This window comes from Electrophorus electricus, chromosome 1 (assembly GCF_013358815.1).
Source record: "Electrophorus electricus isolate fEleEle1 chromosome 1, fEleEle1.pri, whole genome shotgun sequence".
In the NCBI taxonomy this organism is placed as follows: domain Eukaryota; kingdom Metazoa; phylum Chordata; class Actinopteri; order Gymnotiformes; family Gymnotidae; genus Electrophorus; species Electrophorus electricus.
The window spans coordinates 26,649,995-26,677,820 of NC_049535.1; the positions used below are offsets into that span (position 1 = coordinate 26,649,995).

Here is a 27,826-nt window from a genome sequence, read left to right on the forward strand (position 1 = left end):
ATTAAAAGGAGTCTGAAATTCATAAGAATCTGGCTTGCTTAATAATGTGCTGATGAGTTGATAGTTAAGAGGATGATGAGGTTCTGTTCCAAATGATTTTGCATTTCTTTGAAAGCTGTGGAGAACAGACACTGTTAAAGCTCCTTGTCACTGACATGGCTATATTATCAAAGAAGAACCATCACTACAAACACACACACACACACACACACACACACACACACACACACACACAGAATGTGAACTTACAAGGCTAACAAGACTTATCGTAACACAGTGAAACGCCGGTGGTGTTTAATAAGATCTGAAAATAAAATCTTTTAAATATCAAGTGCTAATATTGCTAATTTTTTTTTTCAGCTGTCACTCAACTTTATTACAAATACAAAAGCATTATAAGGTCTTGTAAGAAAGTACTAGCCACAAAGTAGTAAAAAAGTAGTTCAAAAGACCACCATAAGCTTTTAATTCCCCATGAAATTGAGTTTAATAGATTGTTAAAAATAAGGCTATGATGTTGTTATAGCAAACATCGAACAGGAAAAACCACAGTAAATGACAAACTGTGATAACCACAGCATATCCTGTGAGATTTAAGGGACCATAAAGCAACCACTCATATGAACACACACACATTCGTTTACAGCTAGTGGAGCTTCACACACACACCCACACACACACCCACCCACACCCACACCCACACCCACACACACACACCCACCCAAAAAGGTGGCATTAAACAGGGGTTTAAACAAATACACTGCAATTTTCTTTTAAAAAACATGCATAGCTTAGTACAATGGATGTGTTGATATCCAAATGATCCACACAGGTTATTCTGTAAACTCTACCCAGGATGTTACATGTAGCAACCAGCATTAATGCAATTCATTCACAATTTCTGCATGAACACTCCACATAAATTGGTTTTGAGTGTGTTTGACATTACACAAGTTATGTCAAACTAATATAATTTTCATGTACAAAGTTACATTCTGAACCACAAAGTTCATTATGAAAAATAAATACTGAAATGGCAATACCAACAATATGAATATTCCCTTTCTATATTGGAATATATATTTAAAAAAACACAACCTGCAAGCCCGTTATTATTTTGTTTTTGTTGTGTTTTTTTTTTTTCAAAATACAAAAAATAAGGAGAAACAATGGCCTCTTCCACATTCCTTTTATCAAACACTACCAACAGTGTCTTGGAGACAACAAAAAAAATGCACAGAAAGAAGAACATACTGACTGGTTTTCATATCCCCGACCATATATGTAAACACTCAGAGACAAAAACGGATGAACAGAGTCCCTTGCATTTACAAACAAATGTGTGGTGTGACACTCATTGATTTGGATAAAATCCCAGTTAAAAAAAAAAACAACATTGCTAGATTGAGGCCTGTTTTGATAACTGATTTTGTTAAGAGAATGTTGCAAAATGTGGCAAAAATGTGCCTTGATGAGATGCAAGTCAGTGTATCTAAGCTGTTAAGCATTTGTTGTTTGTTTTAGAGTTTGTCCTTTGGTAACAGGGTAGTCTCTTTTGGGAAACATGAATACAGTGTCACATGTCGGGTTTAGAATTGGCATGAATGAACCTTGGTTACTTTTTTTTAAAGTGCCAGCAAGCTCTAGCATAAAAGGCGCTAACACAGTAGGCAGAATCTAGAGCTAGGGCCTTAAAAAAAAAAACACACACTGCACTCCTTCATGCATCCTCTCGTACATGGACACACTTAATTTAACAAACACACACTCATACACACACACACCCACACACAATGCCTTTAAGGTGCTAGGACAACACATACAAGACCCATGCCACAGAGACAGCAAATACAGCTTTCTGACGCTCTAGAAACGCCTACAGCACGATGTAACGGTCACAGTGCGCATAACCTATAGCTCCACAAGGAGGCCTTCTCTGTCTTGCACACCAAAACCTAATAATAAAAACAACAAACAAAATCCCACCTGCAGTATAAATCCCTTATATACTATAATGCATGTTATTATACTTGGTAATGGTGTAAACTAAAAGCACTTGTATCCATCATGGATTCCTATATTTCAATACTCTAGAACTAGAGTAGGGTCTTCTGGACTTGCCTTCTGGAAAGCCCAAACATAATGACTGTAGGATGTTTAGTCTCAGATGGATTCCTCTTCCTTTAAATGTTCTTCTACTATCTCTCCTCTTTACAGATTCCTTTTTAACTTTTAAACTAATTCCAGATTCATAAAAAATAGTAAAAGTCAAAGAAAGCAGAAATATCAAAGTAACACTATGTGGTATTCTGTAAGTATTATGATAATATTGGTAAGTATAATAATACTAATTTGTGGGGAAAAAAATGAAATAAATTAAACTGTAACAGAGGCCCAAGTAGGGTTACTTGAGGGGTGGAGCTCACTGATTAACCTGAGGCAGTGATTGGACAGTCACTCATCACCGAAAGCAACCTGCCAGACGATGATGTGGCTGCGCTCGGTTTTGGCGGGAGTGCCCTGCAGCTTGACTGTGGGCTCCAGAGGCTCTTCTTCCTCACCTGCTCCTCCTGCCTCTTCATCACCTTAGACAAGACAGACCAGAAACCTCTGTTCTCAAAAGAGTGCACCACAGGCTACAAATGCAAACTAGTGTAGTTTGGGAGCATTTTTAAATACTGGTCATTTTATGAGATACATTTTGTCACTGCATCTCATTACTCTAAAAGCTGCCTGACTGAACTGGGGTCTGCAGAGATAACACGGACTACCACCTGTCTGCTAAGCTTTGCTTTGGGGAGGACTGTAGAGCTCGTACCCCTCCTGAAGTCGATGTAGCCCTCCCCTCCACTCATGACCAGCATGAACTTAGACTGCTGGTCCTGTGAGGGGCTGTCAGGAGGAAGAGAGTCTGAGTCTGGGCTCATGCTGTTGGGTCCTGTTGCTGGGGGAACAGCTTGACCTGATGATGGACACACACACACACACACACACACACACATGCAAACGCACATTCAGACCAGATTTTGTGAGATAATGATCTTAGTACCATGACGATGCTAAAAAAAGAAAATCTTAAAAAGAAAATCTGTCAAACTCTCAAGACTCACATCCTATGGATATGCTTTGTGGTAGTATTCGTAGGTTTGTTCAGGGTTTTGTGTATATAAATATATATGCTTATATATAGTGAATTGAATATATATATAAAGGATACCTGGTAGCGCAGCGAAGAACTTGACAGCGTCTCTGTGACCGTGGAAGCAGAGCTGGGCGTGAGCCATGGAGCAGAAGGGAACGTAAGAACCTGACGCCACACCATCCGTGCTCTCCTCCCCGTACACACGCACCGCACCACCGGGCCGGCTGGCTATCACCCCCACACTCCTATTGGCTGTGGCCCACAGGGAAGACAGAGCGCATCTTCACCTTGAGCTGTGTAGTGCAACAAGGGCGCAGGGAACATTCTGTGCTCTGTAGTCAGTCGCATTAGTACGATGGTGTGTCTTAGTGCAACCAGAGCGAGATGAGCAGACTGACTGCTTAGACTTGAAGGAAAACACCTGCCATTGAGATGGGGTGAATGTTAAAAAGTTAAAAGTACACAAAACCTAGCTACTGAGTGAACACTCACAACAGTAAGACAGAGGGAGGGATAAAAGAAGAAAGAAAGCAAAAATGAGAGTGAGAATCAGAGACAGAGAGAATAAGAAATAAAGAAGTGAAACGGAGGGACAGAGAAAATAACTAAAGTACTATCTAGGTGTCGAAGAAGGCAACCAAGATGCAGCAGTAAGCAAGCACTTGCGTAACGCAGCAGGGCGGAACGAAGAAGGCAGCTTAACGGGCATGTGGCACTATTCCCACTCACCCCTCAGCCTGAGGAGCCCATGCTGCAGACCCACAGCTATGGAGAAAGGAGCCCAGAGGCAAGTGAGAGAAGAGGTCAGGGGATGAGGGTGCTGGTGGGTTCTGAGGGCCTGTCTGGATTTACTCCTGTTTAACATGTGGACCAGAAACCCTGCTAACATGCAACCCTTCTTTTGTGCTAATGTATTAGCAGACTCACACTCTGATAGGGGGATGGAGATGATGACGCCGTTTCCTGTCCCCACCCACAAGCGGTTACAGGACACCATGAGAGCTGTGATCCTCACGAAGGAAAAGCCCAGTTTACCTGTGCCTGTCAATCAGACAGAAGAAACCTCAGTGACTTCAGAAAAAGCCTGACTAAGTATAATGCTAATACAGAAACTATTCTGAAGCTACAGAGCAAGTGATACTGTTCCATTGTGAACAGATCCAGCAGATCATGACATTGACATTGTCAACAGATGCAGCAGACAATATTGTGTGATTATGTGTGAGTATTTCAGGGCAACAAATTAAGCCATACACTACATCAACACTTTGAAAGTCATTAGGTGAGTTTCTTTCCTACAGGTTCTAGCATGAGGCATGCTGGAGGTAAAACCCCTCCTCACCTAGCATCTTGCTCACATATGGCTCAATGTCCACATCTTGGAGGTGCTGGAAAGTGTGGGCATGGAAGAGGCGGAGTGTGGAGTCCAGCCGGATGGAGACCCAGATCCCATCTCCCACCCAGGCCAGCTGACGTACCTGGCTCTCCTTCCGTGGGTGTGCATCAAATGATTTCTACACACATGCGCACACCACACACATAGATATCTTTCAGTCCGTTTTTACCAGTTACTAGCCATGACTAACATCAGTTCAACAGCACAGTTTATTGCATCTTTTAAGATGTCTGATTCAACTCAGTTAATTAATTAAGTGCTTATTTAAAGTACACTATAGTGGACAACAAGAAATGATCCCATGCTAATGACCAGCTGCATACTTCAGAAAGCCTGACAGTAGTGTCTTCTAATCTATTGCAGTACATCAAAAGTACAAGCAAGGAAGGGACATTTTTCTGGTTTAGTAGAGCTAACTATATGTTAAATTAGAGAAAGGACTATGAACCTCGATCGTCATAGCTTTGGGCTGGATGACGTAGATCTTGTTCCGGTAGCCACACCACACTTTGTCATGCACCACCGTCATGCAGCGGATTGAGTGGTGGGGACGACCCAAGTCCAGCAGGTGGTAGTTGGTTAAATCCCACTGGCTGTCTAAGAAGCAGGAAAGGGAAATGCTAATTTTGGGAAGAGCGGGTGGTAGGCGTGATGTCAGGGTTGTCGAAGAGGAGCGTCTTACCTAGGCCTCTGTGGAAGATGGCTAGGGTTCCGTCTGCCAAAGCCACCAGCACTCGCCCTTTCACGTGGCTATGGAAAGACACATAAAAGTTGGTTGTGATCTACATCTGCCTGAAAGTTGGTGGCTGAAAGTCAAAGCCTGTGTTCTTTCCCAGCACAGGATCAAATGTGAACACAGCATGCAGGGTAAAATTAAAAACAGCACAGAACAGATATGACACAATTGTTCTATATTCAGTTACAAATGACATGACATCCAAGGGAAATCTTTCAAATCTTCAGAGCTGGGAACTCTAACTGAGAACTCAGAACTGAGAGCTCAAGCTGAGAACTCGCCCTTGCCCTGACTCAGACAGTAAAAGGAGTCCTCCCATTGTTCTGCTTACACGATGTTCAGGATGGAATCCTTCAGCTTGACTGCATGCAGGCACTTCCTCCACCGGGCCATGGACGAGTGCACGTACAGACTGTGGGTGCGTGGAGAAAGAGACAGAGGCCTCATCAACAAGTCCTGGGACACGGGCTCCCATCAGAGCCAGAGTGCATGTTGCCACACCAAAACAGGTGTGTAATGATGGCAGGAGAAACCAGCTGAACATGTTGTTGGGACATTTCTGTAGAAATAACATCTCATATGCCAATCCTGCTGGTGGTAATGGCACCTGGGGACAGGATGGCATTTGTAAATGCATGTGGGTCTCACCAGCCATTCTGAGCTCCCAGCCACATTGTTGGCAGGGTGCTGCTCGTCCGCTGGCTTTCTTCCCTGGCTTGGTCCGGCTCACTGCTCAGAGGTGCCACCCCGTCTATCCCCTGCCCCGACTCCCTGGAAACACATCCCAGCAGGACATGCACCCCATCAGGACACACACCCAAACACATCCCAATCATCTTATGAAGGAATGCAACAAGTTAACAGTGACAAAGGATGAACATGAGGTTGAAATTAGCCTGACATTAGCCTTAGACAACTTGGAACCTTTAATTTGTTATTATTTAGTGTTATCAGTTATTCAGCAGGGTCTGAATGTGAGCCCTGAATCTAAGCAGCACACAATTTCATTGTTTTGTTTTCAGCGATATGTACAAAAGAGAGAGCTAGTGAAAATGACTTCAGGGCTACTCTTTCCTTCTCCTTCTGCTCACCTGGCACTGTGTGTGGGGCTGGAGGACTCAGTGGGCTGGGCTCCCAGTGGGTCTGTGAAGACGTGCTCCGTGTAAATGCCAGGCTGACTAGCATCTGTGCCCGGGCCCTCCTCCTCTTCCTCCGTAGCCTCAGTGGCCTCCTCCGCAGTGGGAATCCCATCCTCATTGGGGCTCGGTTCCCTAGACAACTCCACTACACACATCCAAGCTTTACTGTACCACCTGAGATGGGAAGCGCTTATATTCACATTAGTTTCATGCAATTCATTAGAGTTCTTAGCCAAGTGCAAATTCACCAGAGGAGTAAGAAGCCCATATTACAGTCTAATGGTGGCTAAGCACCAGTCAGGAGCACACATGCGCGCACCTGCACCTGCACCTGCACATGCACACGCGCACGCGCGCGCACGCACACGCACACGCACACGCGCGCGCGCGCACGCACGCACACACACACACACACACACACACACACACACACACACACACACACACACACACACACACACACACACACACACACACACACACAGACACTTATGAACTTGAGTGTCAATGTCTAATTCATCTTCCTATTCAGGCCACTTGGAAATAGCAAAGGCTAGCTTATTTAACATATAAAAAACAGGTTTTACCTCTACCCCTGACAGGACTAAGCTCTGCTAGAAGCTCATTTGTCCCTGTGCTACCATATCCCGCCCCTTCTGCTGTGCAGCCGACTGCTGAAATGCCGCTCAGAGCTCCCTCGCTGCCTTGTGAGCTGTTACTGGCTACACTGCCTGTCAAAGAGCCTTCGAGCCCTGTCTCTGAGTCTTGAGGGATCTCTTCTCCAGCAGGGTAGTCTGTCTCCAGGACACCTAAAAAATCCACATGAATATTAAATAGTTTTTGTTTTTAATCACCTTTCATTGATTTTATTTGACATCATCAGTGATTGCAAATTACCAGAGTCTGATAGTCCAAAAATTAAAACATAGACAGAGGTCATTCTTTTCAGTTCACTTCAAATCTAGAACCATACAGTGAAGCTGAAATATTCTAATTCCTTCTACTGTCATGGGGGTCTATGTTTGTGTTTCTGTGTGTGTGTGCGCCCGCGTGTGTGAGAGTGTTTGTGTGCATGTGTGTATAATATGTATGGGATATGTGTGCATGTGTATGCATGTGTGTGCACATGTCTGTGTGTGGCTGACCTGGTACGCTGGCAATGCAGAGTACATGCGAGTTGCAGACATAGAAGCTGTCCAGCAGCTCAGACGGCTGTGTCGCATCCAGGATCAGGACTTTGGTGGAGGAGTGGGAGCTGGTGCAAATCCAAACCCGGCTAGACATCTCCACCTGCACCACCTCTCTCTCCTGCTCCTCAAACACCACACCAAACACCACACATGCATAAGTACATGTTTATACAATCAAAAGAGTAAATTGTCACGCATGAGTAGTATAGTATATGCATTTGCTTTTTGGGTGATCTCTTGGGTCATTTTCAAAAATAGGCTCTCTTGAAGTGTCTGTTTTACACATGTTACACTATAGCCAAAAGCTGCTCCTCACCCTGTTCTCCTCAGGCCACAGGACCTAGCGGGTGTTCCAGACATTTTTAAGTGTTCAGGACAATTTTGCCCACCTCGCAGCCTGGCCCACAGGAGTTGCTCACCTTGGGCTCCTGCTCTTGCTGGTCTAGGCTGCTCTGAGATCCTTTGCCCTGTCGGGAGCTCTCACTCTCTGGCCCTGTGGCATCAACTCCGGTGGCCGAGCCCTCTTCCTGCAGCCTGCCGCCCGAAAGGTTCACTCCAGCCGCACACCACAGCTAGAAAGAGGACACGGCCGAACCACTTAGACTTCAGCTCTGCAGACATGCTAACAGGTCATTCATGATGACACAATGCTGATCACTTAGGTTAGGCAATTCCATGAGCTTGTACAAGACCAAAAGAAGTCAATGATTATATTATTATCTCATTATAGATTACATAAGTTTTATAATAACCATGTGTGTTCTTTTACAAAACTTGTCGTGAAACCCCTGGTAACTGAACCCAAGGAGCTGACCTTCATGGAAACATCTTTCTGCTCCAGGGGTCTCAGGTAGACAGGCACAGGCAGGTTCTTCATCTTACTCTCTGCTTGCCCTCCATTTACTATCTGTGTACAGTAATGGGACAAGGGCTTTAAGAGGAGTCTGATCAAGTCTGTATCATGTGGACATCGTAGATAACCTGGTCACCAGACCTTCATCACTAACACCAGAATTTTCACATCAGCCTCTGAAATGCAACCCTGGTTTCTCTCACTGAACATGCAGTGGGTTGATTACCACAGCAACCCAACAGTCTGTCTGATCTATCAGATCTATCAAATATTCTCTGTCTGACAGAAGCAGTTTGCCTGTGTCAGCAGCGTCTTGCCTTGTATTTGCTGGGCAGGCTCCAGCCGTGAGCTGTCATGCGCCCATCCTCCTTCTGCATGTGGGCCTTGACCTGCCTGTACTGAGCCTTCTTCTGCTCCATACGGGATGGGGAGCTGCATGGGTCTACACTGTAACACACACACACACACACACACACACACACACACACACACACACACACACACACACACACACACACACAATCACAGTCCAAAGGTGTTCTACAGCATACAGTAGTGTAAAGGATGCCTTCAGCCAAATGTAGCCTGAGCGTGAGCGGGAGCTCATAAGGCGGCTGCTGAGATGCCTACTCTTCTCGGAGGAAGTCGAAGGCCTTGGATCTCTCGGTAGGGAACTGGGAGAAAGTACTGCTCTTCCTCATGGTGCTGGGAGGGTTGTACTTCACGCCAGAGGGGGGGGCCTTCGCTGTATTTCCCGAAGAAGAGGAGCTGAACAGGCGGCTGAAGCTGTGTCAGAACACAGAGAGGAGTTATGAGGAAGGGGGGGGGGGGGGGGGGGTGCAGGACCCACCCACCCACCAACTACACACATATACATACACACAGACACATACACAGACCCCCAGCCACCAAATACAAATTTACACAAACACCACATTGAACTGAAATCAAATTAGGAAACCTCACTGCTTGGTGTACAGTGACAAACCTTGTAGAAGGCACAGAGGATGAGGGGGTAAAAAGTGCTATAATAAATAAAATATATTATGCATAGTAAGAGTTAGGTCCACTAGAGTACACCATGAGTACCAATGAACCCTGCAGAGTAAAGTACAGTAATGGGATAACCAGGGAAGTGTCACTGGCAGGGTCAACACAGGGTTCATGAACTGGGGGCAACTTTAACACTGAAGAAAGGTAAGAGAGTCAGAGAAACGTTCATATTATTTTTCTTAAGTTTGAACTTAGGATAAAAGCGGATCAGCTGACATACAGCCAAGTTACCTACATACTGAAGACCATAAACATGTCACAAAAGATGAAAAAATGAAGAATAATAATATAGATAATATGTTGACAAACAACCATCAGGTGATCATTAGGTGGCCACATGGATGGTCGCTGGTGTTCAAGTGCTGGTGCTTACAATTGCCAGATACTGGATTTCTTCTTCTCAGCAAGAGCAGGGTTTTCCCTCGAAGCTCTGTGGACAACAAGACAACAGGACAAGCCATCCTGACTAACCAGAGCAAAGGGAACACGAACAGCTCCTCTGTCTGCTCTGAGGCAGAAAGCCTTATTTCAGAGCCTGAGAGCAATCACTTGTCCTAGTTTGCTGGCCATTTTCTAGCACTGACATCAGAGAAGAGCTTCAGCAGATGACAATAAGATTCACTGCAAGGACACAAACAAAGTTTCTAATACAGCAAGAAGCTCAAATTGCCAAATAGCAGTTTTAATTTCGCTTCAGTTTAAAATCCAATAGTTGTGGGTATTTGTCTTTCATAGTCTTGGTTTTAGTAAGAAGAAATGTCAAGACAACTGAAGCGACACAGGCTAAAGATCCTACAATGTGGTAAATTATACTGTAACACTAAGAAATAGATGCTGTGGCAAAGGCCCATGCTGTATCACTAAAAAGTACATGGTTTGGTTCTTTGTAACAGAATGGCAAGCGTATTCTCAGTGATACAGTGAGGTGTTTACCTAAGCATTTCTGTCCACCGGACGGCCTCCTGCAGCTCCATTAGCCTCTCTTTATACTGGTTCCTCTCCATCAGCACACGCGCCATCTCCACCCGAGTGAACCGACGCCTCTGAGCCGTGGGCACGTCACTCTGCCGATGAGTCACATGCACTTTCATGGCATCTACACACACTAATCTTGAGCAGTCTCTAGGAACAAGCCAACCTACTGCACAGGGCTACGAATAGAGTCAGTCTAAACCACACAGTGTTTTGGAGCAATGGGCACTCACCTCATCTTCATCTTTGTTCTTCTGCTTGACCTCGTCCATTTCAACTCTAAGTCTATTCAACATAATGTGTTGGTAGCAGTCAGTCGATAGAGACAGAAGTAACTATGTTTCTGAGTATAATATTATAAATAATTTATAATATGAGAGTATATTATTGTAATAATTATGAGAAAAATGTAATCACAAAGAGTCAACTATTTCCAGTCAACTAAAAGCATTTACTTCAAACTCAAACATTAAAAAATAAGGAAACGTGTCTATTATGGCTCAGTAGTGAGTCATGCTTCCAGACATGCTGTTTGAACACATGTTGTAAGGCAGGGAGATGATTTGAATGAGTGCCTGAAAACTCATAGGCAGAAACAAATGAAGACACACTTCTTGAACTCCTCCTCCAGCTCCTTGTTCCTGTCCTCTAGTTTGGCTTTGGCCTGCAGGACTGCATGCAGCTCTCCCTGGAGGACCTCCTTCTCAGAGCTGAGCTCATCCACACGCACGATCAGGTCGTTCTTCACTACGTTCAATGCATTTCTATATGTGCACGCACACGCACACACACGCACACTCTGTCCATTTCAAGACAAACTGACAAAAGATATCTTCATCTGGTCTAAAAACATGAATCACTGTTTCAATCGTTGCCATAGTTTTTTTTCAATTAGCATGGCCACTGAACTGATTCAAAACTTTAGTGAAAAGTAAAAAGTAAGAGAAGTTTAATAATATGAATTTCTCTGCACAGTGTACTTACTTTGTTTCCAGCAACTGTGTATTTTCTAGAATGAGATTTTCCACTTCCCGGCCCATGCCTGCAGAAAATGACGCAGAGGTACATTTAGAAGTACAATAAACAAATGACTCCTGATGCTCTGCAAATAATACCAAGTCTGCTCCTTTATTTGGGAGGTGGTTAGAGCCTCATGAGACCCTCACTTTAGACTAAGATGGGGTAGGGCAGGGTGTGAAAATCACACTACTAAGCCAAATACACACACACACTCAGATATATCTATGAAGGTAGACAAATGACAAGTACGAAACCATTCACTTGAGCATGACAGAATAGGGAGAGTGACACAGGCAGTAAGACGCTGGATGGGAGAGCAGATGAGATGTCTTACCAAGCAAACTCATGTCTGCAAACGCATGCAGTCCATGTAAGGCAGAGAGAACAGGATGGAGGAGGGTAGTCTTTGAGTAAATGACACAGACACGTCAAACAGACTGGATTTCAACAAGCATAGAAAAGCAGTGTCCCTCCAACCCCCTGGACCCCACTATACTGCAGCATGGACATCATGTGACAGATCTATGAAATGCTATTCCAACCTTAAGAAATTGTTTGCAAAAAAGCTATTAAATATTTAGGAAGAAGGAAATCAATATGTGAAAAAGGAAGGAATGTCTAGATGTCATGAGGACTGCATTGTCAAGCAGATGAACATAGACAGACAGGAAGCTGGAGACAAACAGGAAAAGACAGCAGGAAGAGAACGATATATACACACCAGAGTATTCCACTGGGATAGAGGACAAAAGCCAGAGAGCAGGAGGATACAGCATGGAGAGAGAGTTCAGTTAGTTTTACAATGCTTCACCCACACACAGTGCAGGGAGTGCCCCCACTTTAACACATAAGGACTTTAAATGACTCAGCTGGACAAAGAAATCACAGAATGCCAACCCAGTCGCCATAAAAGCATCCCTTTTTCTACAATATTTCACTGTTCATTTGTGGAAAACACTTGAATAACTCATTGACCAGTCACTAAAAATGGTGCTGTAACTTCATAGCCATTATTTCTCACTCTCAGCTCATAGAAACAAGTGGAAAAACTTTCACTCAATATGATATTTTTATTATTGCAGTATGCTGATGATAACTGCAGCCTCAGTTGGTTAAAGCTGACTAAGAACTTTGACTATCTGGCTAGCATGTGGATCCTGTCTAGAGAAAGGGTTTGCTACCAATCCACCTCCCCCGTGACTCTCTTGACTGTAGTGAAACACTACTCCTTGATGACAGGAGCTTTTATCATGATATACACTGCAAGAGGGGAAATGTTGTCTTTTTTTACATGTGGTCAGGAGAGGAGAAGGGAGTGATTGTCTAGACTTTTGGTCATAAAGAACAGACTCCTACCCAGCAGATCGGCCCCTTCATCCACATCACCAATGAGGCCAGTGCCTGCAGAGGAGAGCTCCTCGAACAGTGAGTCCGTGTTCCGGTTAAATGCCATGTTCTCAATGCCTTTATTCGGTGTGCTGGAACCCATTACAAAAAGCATTTTACAGTGCAGTCCATGTGAAACAGTGTGCTCCCTAATATGACTGATTGTTTCTGGGTGTTCCTCCATAAAACACTGGTGAAGAAAGAGTTCATAAGCTCTCATTTGCAACACAAATTTATTTAATTCTAACTTGTTTATAATACCTGGAACCTTTATAGCCGCCTAGGTGCAGCTGGAGCTCTGGAGTAGACTCGATAATAGCTTGCACATCTGACTTCTCCTCATTGTCCAACAAACCTGCACCAAGCAGATTAGACACAGTATGCAACATTAACCTGCAGCAACAGTGCCAACCTCAGCTCCCAAAGCAAAATGGCAGTGCAGGGACTCACCCACAGAGACGGTGCAGGTGCCAGGTGTGGCCTGCACCTCAGTGCTCCTGCTGACACCATCTCCGTCCTCACACTGGGAGTCCAGGGCCAGGTCAGAGGCCGTGGTGGACATGGGTGTGGCAGATACAGAACCCGACAGCTCATCCTGCAGAAAGGACCAAGTACATGTGATCTCCGAAGGGTCAGAGAGGAGAGGTTAAGCAAACTTAAAAGGCACTATGCAAACTATGCAAGCTTAAAGGCACTGGCCCTGCCCTTCTGGCCATACAAACTGAGGTGGAAAAGATTCTATTTCATTATTACACATTGCTAAACCAGAATAGCCACTCACATCAAGAAGCAATAGAGCAACACATGACACACCACAGGAACACAGCTGCGACACAAATGCCAAAACTGAATGAATAATATAGCCCCAAACAACATAGCACATCAAAACAACACATCTGTATCTGCTAAAAACTTGCAAAATAAAATCACTTTGCTACTTTCACACATGGACCAGCCCACAAACAAAGCCAACTGGCTGCTATTGTGAATGGATGGCAAAATAACTTTAGCACACACACCTCTAAAAAATGCAGAAATAAATGTTAGAATTACACCAGCTGTGGTGAATTAGTATCAAAGTACTAAATATAACTACGGTACACATATATAAGATCATTATGATTGCTAATACTAGTAATACTGATCTATTTAAATGAGAGAAATGTTAATGAATAATGAAGGAAATCTAAGGCACTGTGCAACTGAAATGCCATGCAATGAAAGTCAGTAAAATACTATGAACAAGCTGTATGCAACCACATTCTTATTAATCTGCAATCGCCTGAGATTTTCAGTGGACAGGTGATTATTTTTATGGGTGATTATGTCTATTTGAAACCTGTCCCATGGGTCTGATCCCACCCACACACTTGTGAGTGGTTGCATGCAGCGGGGCGTGTAGGTGAGGTCACAGTGTGGGGATGGGAGTGGGTGTGGGCGTGGGCACGGCTGCGACGGTGACCTGGACCACACCCCTTCTGCCGTTCCAGAGCCAGCTACCTTGAAGTCATCCACCAGTGAGTTCTCCCAAGCCTCCTGCATGTGCTTACCGCCACTTTTCTGCAGCGGGTCAGCCGCCTCCAGCTGCTCGGGTGGGGAAGAGAGTTTGAAGTGAAGCAGGTGGTCTGTCTGCGCTTTGCCAGAGTGCCCTTCACTGGCGCAACCTTGATGCATGCAGCACCGCCTGTGGGTGCGTGGAATGAAGCGTGCTCCACAGAGTGGCCTCAATAGGTCATGAGGCCAATCAACATGCATATTAAAGCATTCTAAGCTCCTGGCAGGCGCCCATATAGAAGTACCCAGGCTAAAGCTTACAGCTCACATCCTCTTACAGCAATCCATGTGAAGAAAAAAATTAAAAACTTTTGAGGCATGATATTTTGGAAAACTGCTTTGCACAGGTCTTCTGTATGGAGGCATAAATGGATTTTTATTCAGGCATTAATACAGCTCAAACACATATAAAAGCCAGTGAGAGTGAGTGTTTCATGGTTTGAAATGCTTACATTTCAACTATTTCATTATGTTTCTTTCCTCACTTTACTCCTGTGAGTAAGCACATTCTCTGGGTGCATAATGCACTTATGGTAATACAACTCTAAATGTATTAAACTAGCAGCATCGAAATGTTCAATTTACATATTCTAATCAGTTTGTCAGAGAGCTAAATCTACTGTCAAAACTAGAGGTCTTTTTCCCAGTAAAACCCAGGCCTGTGTGTCATTATGGTTATATGGAAGAAAATTCGACGAACACTTAGATAGGCTGAAATCTGTCGGCTGTGATGAACCTTCACTGATATCAATGCTTCGGCCTCTCGGTCTGTCTGTCTCAGTACTGTCTTATGTTGCCATGGGAGCCCACACATTGGAGCAGGCCAATTGTCTCTCTCTCTCTCTCTCTCTCTCTCTCTCTCTAGCCAGGCCCGTCGCCCTCATTCAACAGAATGAAAACATTTTTTGGACATAAACTGTAACGACCATGACATACTTTAACCTCTCAGTAAATGCAGTGCCAATTCAAACAGTGGCCACACTTCAAGCATTTCTAAATATGCAAAGCATCAAGCCAATGAATATTCCATCTCTGATTCCCTATTCTGGATAAATGTATAGGACTGATTTGCGTCAGCTAGCTGTGCACATGCTGCTACAGCAGAAACGTGTGTAAGAGCAGGATTAGTTTGAAGGGGAAATCTAAAAGAGGGAGTAGTAATTCTGTCATTCTGACCAAGGCGCTGCTGGAACATCAGACACAAGGCCAGTCTCCACCTCCCCTGCTTCTTCTTCAAAGCCACACCACTACAAAGGCCAGGCGCTGAGCTCTGAGCAGAGCAGCCCCAGACATATGCCAGTGCAGCAGCATACGTGCGTTACCCATTTTGAATGTTGCTGTTCACATGTCATTTTTGTCATCTTCAATATAGCAGTCTGGACTCATGATGACTACCATTCAGGAACACATCATTTGTATTGCCTTTAAAATAACGGTCTGGACTCATGATCAATGCCATTCCAGAGTTCTTTCTTATTGGTTTATGGCTTGGTTCATTGCCCAGATAGACTTCTAACATACTGCTGACTGGTTATATACAATTATGAGCTGGTGTGTAATTGGCACACTGATCCAGCTTCGTGGTTCTGTGCAGGCTGAGTTACCTTGAGACTGGTGTTGGAGCGTGGCTGGCTAAGGTCATTAAATCTCCAGCCTTCTGTCCCGGGAGTCTCAGCTCGACCCAGGATATCTGGGGTGAGGGAGTTACTCCCACCACCGCCAGACATGGGGAATATTCCCAGAGATAGGGGCCGCTCTTTCCTGGGATAGAAATGTAGACAGACAGGTACAAAGGAAAGCAGGCACACAGACAGAGAAATCAACAGTCAGATAGACAGACACATAATAGCAGGCAACAAAATTGTGTGTGTGTGTGTGTGTGTGTGTGTGTGTATGTGTGTATATATATATATTTTAAAAAATGCTGAATCCAAATCTGTTTTTAGAAGTTTTAAGTACTTATTCATAAATATGGTTATTACAATTAAACTATGTGTACACTTTATGAGTATGTGTTTAATGTATGATTTTTCCTTATATTTGTTCTGTGTCCAGCAATACTCTGCCAACATAGAGGAGCTCCAATCTCCTTGGTATTACTTTTCCATACTACATATAACGACAGGCAAGTATAATGAAAGAAAAAAAAAAAAACTATAGGTGATAGAGAAATTATATCAACCAAAACAGATTTGGATTCAGTGTGAAATAAATAATAAACAGAAATTTTCTGCAGGAAACAAAATCACTTGATTTCTGTGCCTCCCAGTGAGCCGGTCTCTGCACATTTGCATTCATCTCCTTTAGTCTATGTTAATCTCTATTGGTACTAAATTGTTTCACCATACGTTAATTATCGGTTTGTCCTACCTGACTCTCCCCAGCGTTCCAGAATCTGGGGTCTCTCCTCCAGGTACCTGCTGCAGTTTAATGCGCTCTACATGTTCCATGTAGTTATGAATCATCTGGAGAGAACACAGAAAAACATGACTCCTGATGCTTATTAGCAATAGGCATCATTAGACAGACAATTCTGTAACAGCACGTTGAGCAATGCATATTGTATTCCAGCAGGTGGCGAGACTGAACAATTTTTCTCCTGTCATAGATGGAACCTTTTCAATAGACAGATGAATGATATGGCTGATGCTGGTGTTACCTCTGTATGTCGCTGATGGAGAGAGTTGTACTCTTTCTTGAGTTCTGTTTCTCGCTCTTCCAATCGGCTTACTAGGAGAGGGAGGGAGGGAGAGAGAGAACATGAGACACTAATTTTCCCCTAATTTACAGCATTGCTCACTAAACATAGACAAAAGTAGATAATGTCTTTTGCAAACTACTCAAATAATATAAATTCTGTGACAAATGGCACAAAAACTTAAGTTGCTATAATATTTCAAGCAAGAAGGAATTCTTAAACGTACTAAAAGTACTAAAAGACCTAACTTGTATATTTATTGTCAAATTACCTCCTATCACACACAGGATATTATATAAAGAGGCACAGATATGGAGCCAGCAACAAACATTGGTTTGCTTAATAATTGCAGAGGGCCTCCATTCTACCTTGTGTAGTACTACTGTTTAGCCACTGGGTGTCCATACAGTCTGTCACAAAGAAACTTTTGGGAGCGTGAAACAATGCCTCAGGTAAAAAGTAAAAGCAGCATATCAAAATAAGACTTAACAGGATTATATAATCATCAAGTAAAAAAAAATTACATAGGTATTACCTATAGAATTTCAGTGTAACTTCTGAATCCATCTGATTCAGAACATCCATTGGCACAGGAGCTCAAATTTGTTAGGCTCTATTCTATATTCTATTCTTTTCCTTGATACTGGGCTAAAACTAAATATTTTTTAAAATATATTAAAATTTGGATTCGAAAGTGAAAGGTCGGACATAAAAAAAATATTATAATTTGATTAAAATAATCCAGAAAAGGACAAATCCAACAAAACATTTAGCACCTGTAACTGAGGAAATGTTACCATGCACATCTGAAACTACTAAACATCCTAAAATCCTAAAACTGAAACTTCTACCCAGAGCAGCAGGGAGTGTGAGACAGTATTCCCAACAAACCACTTTAAAACAGGCAGGTAGGGAGGTGCAGGCAATCCTCCTATTAGCTAGCAGGATCTGACTTTGTCTGAGGAGGCTTGACTCAATGGAATGTGCTCACTTACATGCCACCAGCCTTACAAACTGAAGTCTGCTGCAGTAGGCAAGGCAAGGCAAGTTTATTTGTATAGCACTTTTCATACACAGTATGAAAGACAACAAAACCTTATCATTTCATTACACCTTTCATGTAATGATTGTATGTAATCATTTACAGCACTTGAAATAAACCTTTTGACCAGAAAGGTGTATTCATATACATTCGTAACAATTATTACTAATATTAGTGATTTTTGTTTGGTTTGAATTCATATTATTATTTATTTAATAATGAATAATTATTAAAACTATGGTTATTGGAAATTTGTGATATGCTCATTTGATACCAAGCACAAAAGCAACCCTTCCAAAACATCCCTTTACTGCCATTCCCCCATTTTCAAACCTTTCTCCATAACCCCTCCAAAGACATGTCTACTGAGAGCTTAGCCTACTCTTCTATGTTCTGTGTGTACACACTAAATAATTGACTGACAGAAAGAACTTCCTCCTGGTCGATAAGTGGTTAGCATTGATTAGGTAGTATATGCTCTATAATAAAATATAAAGTTGTAACATGGTTAGAGATGAGCCTCCATTATTTTGACCATAATGTGTTATATTTATTTTATCATGTTCAATTGTTCAATTTATCTAAGATCCACCCCTCTGCAACCATGACTGGTCTGGATACATACAGCACACAATAAAACATAAAACTGTATTTTGTTAGTGGGTTGTGTATTTAGCCTTTTGTGATATCAGTATTCAAAGGCCACAATTAAGGCTTGTGATCACAATTAATAGGCATTTATTTTGAAGCTCCACAAGTAACCCTCAGACTGGTGGAGGATGCTTGAGCGCCATAATGAAGTCATCAATTAACTGACTGAGCATAACTTGGTAAGTTCAATTGCTACTCTTTTACTGAGAAATAAAATAGTGGTCCTTGTTGTACCAAGTAGACCACACAATTAAACAGAAATCGAAATCTGAATCCACACTGTGTTTACTCTGCTGCCCGTTTGTGCTCCAGTTGTAAACGGGCCAGGAGGACTCCTCCTTCAGCCCTGCTGACCCACAGTCATGCAAAGAAGCCTGGAGAGATGCCAAGGTGATATGAATGGGTTGCACATTAATGCAACCATGACTGAACTACACACCCAAATCCACCATTTCACATGGAGAATTGCTTTGCAGACTTGTTCATTTATCTTTAATTACTTAGCTAATCATTTCAGATAAAATATTTTCATATTTGCTACAAAAAAGAGCCTTTTCTCAAAAAAGATTAGACAGGAAAGAGTGCTAATCCAGGATAATGCTTCCTTTTGACTCATAATAATGAGTCCAATCTTAGTACAATCTTAAACAAGACTGCCCCAGACCTCCTCCTTTTAGGTGCCATCTAAAAGAGCTGCACAGTAAACTATATTGTTACTTCAATTCTAGCCTTTGCGATGCTGATATTGCAGATGACTGTAACATGCAAGTTAGTCCTCTAATAAATCACAGCATTTCTTTATTGTGTTTTGTGAGCAGTCTGACCAACCTCAGCTGTTTCAGATGAGTGTCCTGTGGGTGTCAGGATGAATCACAACATTAACATGATCCAACAAACATACATAATTTCGAACATACATAAATAATGCCAAAATAATACAATCTTTAACTATGTCACATAAAGTGCTCATAAGTAAGCTTTAAAGGTGCCTTACACTGTATTACCTTGGCACAGTTGAATAAGTAGATTGGTACATGGAAATGACATACCATGAACCTCTAACATTGTTCTCTCTTCCTTCAAATGCAAATCCCACATAAGCAAAAGAGGTAAAATAGCCCATCTCCAAAACCTCAACTTGTTTCGTAACAGTCTTGACTCATTACATCCAGATACTACACACACCAGTCCATATTCTATCCCAGTCAATATCAATGTGAACCTCAACAGTTTTGTAGGTATTGTGAAGAACAAAACAATAACAACACTGCAACAGTGAAATGTACAGAAATTTACCGTTGCAGGCTGTGAAGGGGATGTAAGCACTTTTCTTATTCTTCCCAAGTAATCGAACTGACAACAGGCATGGAAATTTAACAGGATCACAGACTTTTTTAATTGAAAGTTGTTAGTTTGCTCTGCACAATTCACTCTGGAAACTTGGCTTTGCTCTCGTCCAAAACACACACCAAGCACCAGTCCAGGCCCCAGAACCATCACCAATCCAAGCCCATGACCAAGCACTGGACTGGTGCTTGATCTGGGGCCTGGACCAAACTCCAGCACCACTCCCAGTCCAGGTAAAACCTCCTTAATCTTACCAAAAATATTTAGAGAGAAACCAAAAAGCATCATGTATGCAATTTAGTTTTGCATAAAAAAACAGGAAAAAAAAAAAAAAAAAAACAGACTCTGAGAAAACATTCATGACTAAAACCAGATATTACTGCAGACTATCACCCCCACCAGCATGTGTATTGACAAGGAACATAATATCTTTGCTGAGGCAAAATCATTTGGACATGATATTAGTTTCATCCATGTTCAGAAACTTACATAGGGTGTGAAGAAGTCAACTGCCAAATTAATTATAATTTGGCCAAAGGAAGTGGATTAGCATCATTTCACTACTGCCAAAGTGCTTCTACAGAAAATCTGATTCTTGAAGAGAAATTTTTACAGAAATTCTTAAAAGCAAGTAGTCCAGTGGAGACAAAAACTAAGAACATTCCACTGAATCAAGCGTTAATAATAGCCAACAGCTCATCCAGGTTCTGCAGATATTGTGAAGAATAAAACACAACATGCAAAAACAATGAAAATGCCACACTATGTACAGAAATCTACCACTCCAGGCTGTGAAGGGGATGTCAGCTTTTTTCATTCTCTTCCCAAGGAACCAAACAAGCATGGCTAATGTTCATATATTAATGTTCATCCTGGACAACTTTAATTCAAAGTTGTTCGTTCGCTCTGCACATTTCACTCTGGAAACTTTCTCAAAGTTTGGACATAGATTACATGTAACAGATTACATCACAGTTTGGACATCATGGTTAAGTATAAGTTTGGTAAAACAGGGAAAAAAAACAACAACAAAAAAGCTGTAACGTTTCCATGTCCACAGCAGATATGAAGCAGACCTCCATGTAGTAGTACTCGCCTTCGGTCACGGCCCGTGAAAGCAGTCGATGCACCTGACCCACAGACTGTATGGCATAACTGTTTAGATTGCCAGCTCTGTTGGAGAAGGGTCTGGCTGCGTCTTGGAGGAAGAATGGCATGAGAATAAGCCAATGAATGGTAGAGAAGGAGCTAATAAGAATCTTCAGAGGGCGTTCCATTCCATATGACATATTATGCTCATAGTACATTTATGGCATTTAACTGACACTTTTATCCAAAGCAATTTACAATTATGACTCAGTACAACTTGACCAATTGAGGGCTAAGGGTCTTGCTCAGGGGCCCAACAGCGGCAACTTGGCAGTGGTGGGGCTTGAATCAGCAACCTTCCAATTACAAGTCAAGTACCTTAACAACTCAAGCACCTCAACACACTGAGCTAGACTTTGGCTGTTTGAAATAACCTACTACATACTGTATGCTGCATACTGCACTCAGTATATACTGTATATAGCATACTGGTCCACACTGTAGTATGCAGTATAGTATCTGGTATGTGACAAACTCAAATCAAAGTACAAGGTAATGTGAACGTATGAGGGTCCCGCCCACGCGTGAAATATTTTTCCGCCCCTATTGTAAGACGGAATACAGTACACCATGAAGATAGCTTTTGTCATGTACTCAAATATTTGGCCAGAGTAGAACAGCATCCAGATATCTTTCACGTACTGAAAAAAAAACAACAACATTTGATCACATACTGCATATGGCATACTGATTTGGGACCCAGTCAGTACACAAATACTACGTAGTAGGCTATGTCAAAGACAGCCCATATATACAGTCCCATGGACAGTAATGTACAGCTCCAGGACACAGCCAGACCATTTTCTCCGCAATTATATTACTTTGGCTGCGTGCCCTATAGCACGTCTACTATATCTACTTTATCTATGCAGTAGATATAGACTGTATATATTAGTATGGTTTGATCCAGGCTACCACTCAGTCTTTGTCACTCAGTGGGCATTACCACAGTGACTCCCACCAACTGTGACGTTACATGCATACCCTCTACAGCCCGATGTCAGGTAGCTAGCTAGCCATCTAAACAGTATGATGACTTATCTGCTATCTTATGATGCCATCTTATTTATACTGAGGTTCGTTTTATTTTCCTGCCTGTGTCCCATTCAGAGAAATAGCCTGTGTTGTCATATACATCTACAATATACAGATATAACTTTGTTAATCCCTTTGTCCTGTGCATTTTTAGTTTATATTTTAATCAACAAGACTTAATTCAGAATCTAACTCTATGACAACACTGACTGACAACAACATGTATGTTGTTTATTTGCACCTGGCTCTACCATTGAATGCTGTCAGCAAACTCCCGCTTTTCTCCAAGCAAAACTAGACTATGACTTCAGTGAGAAATATTTCTGGTTCGCATGTGGCACTTGTGAATCATTCATCATGTCCAAGGGTGGAGGGTGAGTTATAAGAGTAATCCAGTTAAAATCAGCCTAAACCTGTGAATCAAAATAGGTTCAACCATCTGTATTAGTTAAAGAAGATGGCAAATGGATGTGTTTCAAATACAGCAAGGGTGTTACACGCAACATTTTGCACATGAGTGCTATGTATGTGAGTTGTTCAAATGAGGTCATGACCTAGACAAGTGAGTGAGTGGAGAGAGAAAAAAAAAAAAAGAGAGAGAAAGCAACAAAGGGCAAGAGCAATATTGTAATTATTGTAATTACAAGTTATAAGCCATGTGAAAGATTTACTCCATTATTAGAACCGTAGGAAATTTCAAAATAATAATGCTGATTCATAGTGCTGACAGTTATGACCTGTACTGCTGAGTTGTGATCATCTCATTCTACAGCTCATAACTTGCCATCAAATTGCACACTTTATGGAATAGCTCCTTTCCTAATCGGCATGTACATTTAATTGTAGATGCCTTATGACACCCACCCTATGCAGTTGCATACCAGCAAGATGGGACAATGATGTTGATACAGAGAAAGGTAATTCGATTATAATGAACCCTCACTCACAAGACATGTCAACTAGAGAGATGCAAGTGGTGCAACCTGAGTGAAGGATACTGGGAGGGGAAGACAGAAAGGAGAGAGAGAGAGAATGAGAAACAGAAAAAGAGAGAAAGAGAGAGAGAGAAAGAGCACTTACTCTGGTCAGCATAGTTCTTTATCTTTAGCTCCAGCTGGCGTGAGTATGAGCCCATCCTCTCCACATTGCTCTGCAGATCCTTCTTCTCCTGCTCCTGCGAGTCTTCAAATTCGATGAACCTCTGCTCATGGAGAAGACAAAGGCTAGTGTTATGCATGCCTAAATATACAGCACAAACCTGGGCTCACATACATCAGCACTGGGCGCTGATCTGATGACCTGGGCAGAGGAACACCTAGCCCAACATATGATATTTATCATTTATGGCATTTAGCTGATGCTTTTATCCAAAGCAACTTCCAATTATGGTTGAGTAACTTGATCAATTGAGGGTTAATGGCCTTGCTCAGGGACCCAACAGTGGCATCTTTGCAATGGTGGGGCTTGAACCAGCAACCTTTCACATGGATGCAACTAATACCATGTCCAAATGATTTTGCCTCGGTAAAGATATTATGTTCCTTGTCAATACACATGCTTGAGGGGTGGTCTGCAGTAATATCCAGTTTTAGTCATGAATGTTTCCTCGGAGTCTGTTTGTTTCTGTTTTTATGCAAAACTAAATTGCAAACATAACGCGTTAAATATCTTTGGTAAGATTAAGGAGGTTTTGCCAGGACTGGGAGTGGCGCTGGAGTTTGGTTCAGGCCTCAGATCAAGCACCAGTCCAGTGCTTGGTCCTGGGCTTGGATTGGTGATGATTCTGGGGCCTGGACTGGTGCTTGGTGTGTGTTTTGGACTAGAGCAAGGCCAGGTTTCCAGAGTGAAATGTGCAGAGCAAACTAACAACTTTCAATTAAAGATGTCTGTGATCATGTTAAATTTCCACTGCCCTGTTGAGAAACACCCAGCTTCCACCCACGGTTGGTGAGCGATCAGAATATAGGATATCCTGCCCAGCTGCTGTGGTCTAATCTGCTTCTTGGCATTTCATCATTTCTCCCAGCAAAGCTAACCAGCAAATCTCCCAATTCACCTATTATGGATGACACCTGCTAATGTTTGTTCAATCCTGTTAGCCTGTATTCAGCATAGCAATCTTACTTGAATATTAAATAGCCCAAAGACTTAATTTAAAAGTATTTTATAGAACAACTTAACATTTAATATACTAGTTTTCCCTATAAGTATTCTGCATATTTGTTTTATTGTATTTCATATCCCAAAAATAATCAATAAATTGGAATATTTATTATATTATGCAATACCCCTGTAATGTGTCAGAGCACAAAGAATAAGCATGTGCTTCTTGCAGGAAGTTGACTAGAGGGAAGCCTTTTGGAGTAACACCAAAAGCAGGAAACCAGAGGGAGGAACACAGGAGTTTCCCAGCCCTGCCCATCACAAAGGTTCATATGACCTGGATGTTATAGCAGTCCCCTACTGGGTAACTCTCTCAGCGTCTGGCAGCCTTAGATGTATGACTCTGCTGGATAACTGGGCTCTCTATGAGGGGTGCTTGGTTTGTTTGTGTTTTCTGTATCATTTATGGTCCCTGCCAAAAAGCAAACAATAAAACTGAAGGAATCAGAAAGTTTTTGTCACTTTCCAATTGCACCAACTTTAAGTCAAATTTGAACACTACAGCCAGACAGTTAGGGGTGGTACACATACAGGCCTAACATCAACAATATTTGCTTCAATCAGAGAAAGCAAGGAGAGACCCAATAATAAGAATTTTAATAGTAACAGTTTACAAATGACAGCCTTACCATTATGCAAGCTGGGTGAAGCTTATGTTGCAGTCTTGCTAGAGACTGGGTCAAGGAGTTTTAAGATGAATTATTTTTAGGCCACTGATAACTGTTTGCATGAACTGACCTGTTTTGAGTTTGCTCATCCTCATCAGTGAGCTTCAACAGTTAACACTGCTCCTTCTCCTTTGCTTGAAATATGTGGCCATGATTTTGGGCATTTTCTTCCGAGTCACTTAATTTTCCAGTGTTTTTTTTAACTCCTGTAACTAGTACTCCTGTATTATTTATTTGTATGTATCTACCTTTTTAACAGCATTAAGGAATCTGAAATTAATCAATCAGAAATATGCACGGTATCTTTTTAGTTATTTCAAAATGTAATTCCTAATGTTACTCATTCAAACTAAGGCCTAGTATTTCTTGAAAACTAACAAGTTTTAATAATCTAAAACAAAAAAAAAACAAACAAAAAAAAACATAACCTTAGCTAACTCAATTTAAAATAGAACACAGTCTGCTGATCCACAGAGATGTGTGGAAAATATTAGGACCCATTCAGAAAGGAGTTGGGGACAGTGACACAGTAAAAACACTCAAAGTGCTGAGTCACACAAGCTACCCGCAGAGAAAGCAACCTGCTAACATTAAACTGACCTCCCCACTCAACGCTTGCCATAAAAATCTTCAGGCTAAGCTACCACCAGGCTTTAGCAAGTGCTCATTTTCCCACAACAGCCAGTCAAAATGGCTAAATGTTGCTGCAAGTCACACTACCACACATTACAGGCTCACTGTTGTGACCCTGCAGCTGGGGTGGGGGGACAATCTTAATTTACAGGAATCCATATTAAGCTCATCTCATTGGTAAATCACAAAATATCTGCACATTTCTTTATGATTTAGGAAGCAAGAACTTCTGCCAAGAAGCTGGTAGCCTAAGACTCAAAAGCAACTAAGCAAAATCCCTGGACTAACAGGAGGAAGTGACTGCTGTATTACACATAATCCCAGTTCAGCATCAGTAATGGATAAGGTGAATAAACAGTTTAAGGTTTTTTAAAACGTTTATGTTGTAAATAAATTTGGAGAGCTATGCAAATGCATGAATCTCCCTTTCCTAAACATATTCCTGTTAGGAATGTATATCTTTTTTTTGGCCCAAGCCTATGCCATTTACCAAGGTAGACTTCACATGGCTATTTCATATAGTGTGTTAACCAGTATATGCTGTGATTGCCATTCAGTCAGCATGTTTCTTTCAGCCTAGGAAACATGTTACTGTTGGTCCAGTCTTAGTAAAGCATTAAAAGATGTTATTGCTTAAGTCCAACCTATGATATCTTGATTTAGTGGCAATGTCTTTATGTAAACAAACAAATAAAAAGGTCTGCACCCCTAAAATGCCTTGGCACAGACTTGACTGCCACAGAGTACGATAGAGTATATAAATAAATAAATGATTCAAAAATTTACATTTTATCTTGGGAAAACAATGGGGGGTGACGTGGAGTGAAGCTGTCACTGCTTTGTGGACTTGCTGTGTAGGTTTAAACTGTGCAAGAGCTACTGTGCTCTGGCATCTCTCTATAGATGCAGACTGTGATGAAAGCATGAGAATGTTTTTTAACATTTGTCTATTAATACCATATTAGCGATATTTACAGTCTGGCATTAACACGCCATAATGACGAACATTAAAAAGGCCAACGGTAAAGCGAGCAAGGGATGTCGTAAACGTAAACAAACCAGTTAAATCCATCTTATTTTGTAAGGCCCGTGAACATCCCAGTATGAAACAGCATTACAGTCTCACTTAACAAAGCCACACACGTGCATGCTAACCTAAGTGGCCCAGGTTGCTGCAACAAAAACACCTCCGACCTCTTAACGCTAGCTAGCTCATGGAGATCTTGAACGGATTACGAAAGGATGCTCGGAAGCTTCTGACATTTGCCACACTTCATAGTTATAGTCCTCGCTGAAGCCGTTACTCACCTCCTCGGCATGTTTCCTCAGAGCTTTCTCCCGTTCGTACTGGGTGATGAGCTGCTCGTTGTCCTCTTTCAGTAGCTCCAGCTCCACTTCGTGTTCCTGGTTTTCTGCGAAAACAGAATCGAGATTCTCCAGCACTGCTACGACGAGAGGCATAAGTTCCTTTACGACGTCTTCGTCGTATTTCCCGATAAGTCTCTCGAATTCGCGGTATATTGAGCTGGCCAGGCCCGACACCCTTTCCGACATCATAGCCGATGTCCCCGGGTCGTCCTGGTACACAACTCCGTCCTCCAACTCCATTTTCTTCCCTTTCTCGCGCAGATGTGCCCTATATTTTATCTTCTCTCCCGGTTCAGTGTAGTTTTTATAAAATATCTGTCAATGTAAACATATATCTTGTAATATTTAACAATGGACAGTCTCCCTTCCTAGAGTCACAGTCCCTCCTTGGAAATGTCTGATGTACGATATTACGTGGAATATTTTCCCGTAGTCTCCACACCACAGCTGAGCTGTCGACGAGACAATCGCGCGGTGACGTCACACGCCCAAAGCGGGGAATGTGATTTCTCTAACGTGTCTTCTGGTGATTGTAATAAATGATGGTAGAATGGAAGTCATACAAAATAGCTGCAACATCCCACAGTGTATCGGATAAGGAAACGTGTATTTGCAATTTGAATTCTATTTT

At 42.2% G+C, this 27,826-nt stretch overlaps 1 protein-coding gene across 4 annotated transcripts; it reads right to left on the reverse strand.

Moving 5' to 3' along the window:
- Positions 1–1,131: 1,131 nt before the first annotated feature.
- Positions 1,132–27,641, reverse strand: spag9a (sperm associated antigen 9a). 4 transcript variants are annotated; one of them, XM_035525815.1, is made up of 32 exons: positions 27,136–27,641; positions 23,444–23,564; positions 17,101–17,171; positions 16,812–16,906; positions 16,046–16,202; positions 14,388–14,471; positions 13,338–13,482; positions 13,149–13,242; positions 12,858–12,979; positions 12,223–12,234; positions 11,466–11,523; positions 11,093–11,245; positions 10,715–10,766; positions 10,443–10,573; positions 9,883–9,939; positions 9,087–9,242; positions 8,774–8,903; positions 8,418–8,510; positions 8,023–8,175; positions 7,559–7,721; positions 7,001–7,222; positions 6,366–6,558; positions 5,923–6,045; positions 5,606–5,686; positions 5,221–5,288; positions 4,987–5,135; positions 4,485–4,656; positions 4,070–4,183; positions 3,872–3,907; positions 3,218–3,394; positions 2,819–2,962; positions 1,132–2,585 (listed from the first exon to the last, which is right to left on the reverse strand). In XM_035525815.1, exons 1-32 carry the CDS (start codon positions 27,433–27,435, stop codon positions 2,455–2,457), a joined length of 3,957 nt encoding a protein of 1,318 aa, XP_035381708.1. In that variant the 5' UTR covers positions 27,436–27,641; the 3' UTR covers positions 1,132–2,454. The 4 variants fall into 4 exon arrangements, with proteins under 4 accessions (XP_035381708.1, XP_035381714.1, XP_035381710.1 ...); XM_035525821.1 differs by lacking the exon at positions 14,388–14,471; XM_035525817.1 differs by lacking the exon at positions 12,223–12,234.
- Positions 27,642–27,826: the final 185 nt, after the last annotated feature.

Coding starts and splice junctions, on each gene's coding strand:
- spag9a (XM_035525815.1), bottom strand. CDS start 27,435: ATGGAGTTGGAGGACGGAGTTGTGTACCAGGACGACCCGGGGACATCG. Junction 23,565..27,135: donor TGAGGAAACATGCCGAGGAG/GTGAGTAACGGC, acceptor CTCCATGAGCAG/AGGTTCATCGAATTTGAAGA. Junction 2,586..2,818: donor CTACATCGACTTCAGGAGGG/GTACGAGCTCTA, acceptor GTCTTGTCTAAG/GTGATGAAGAGGCAGGAGGA.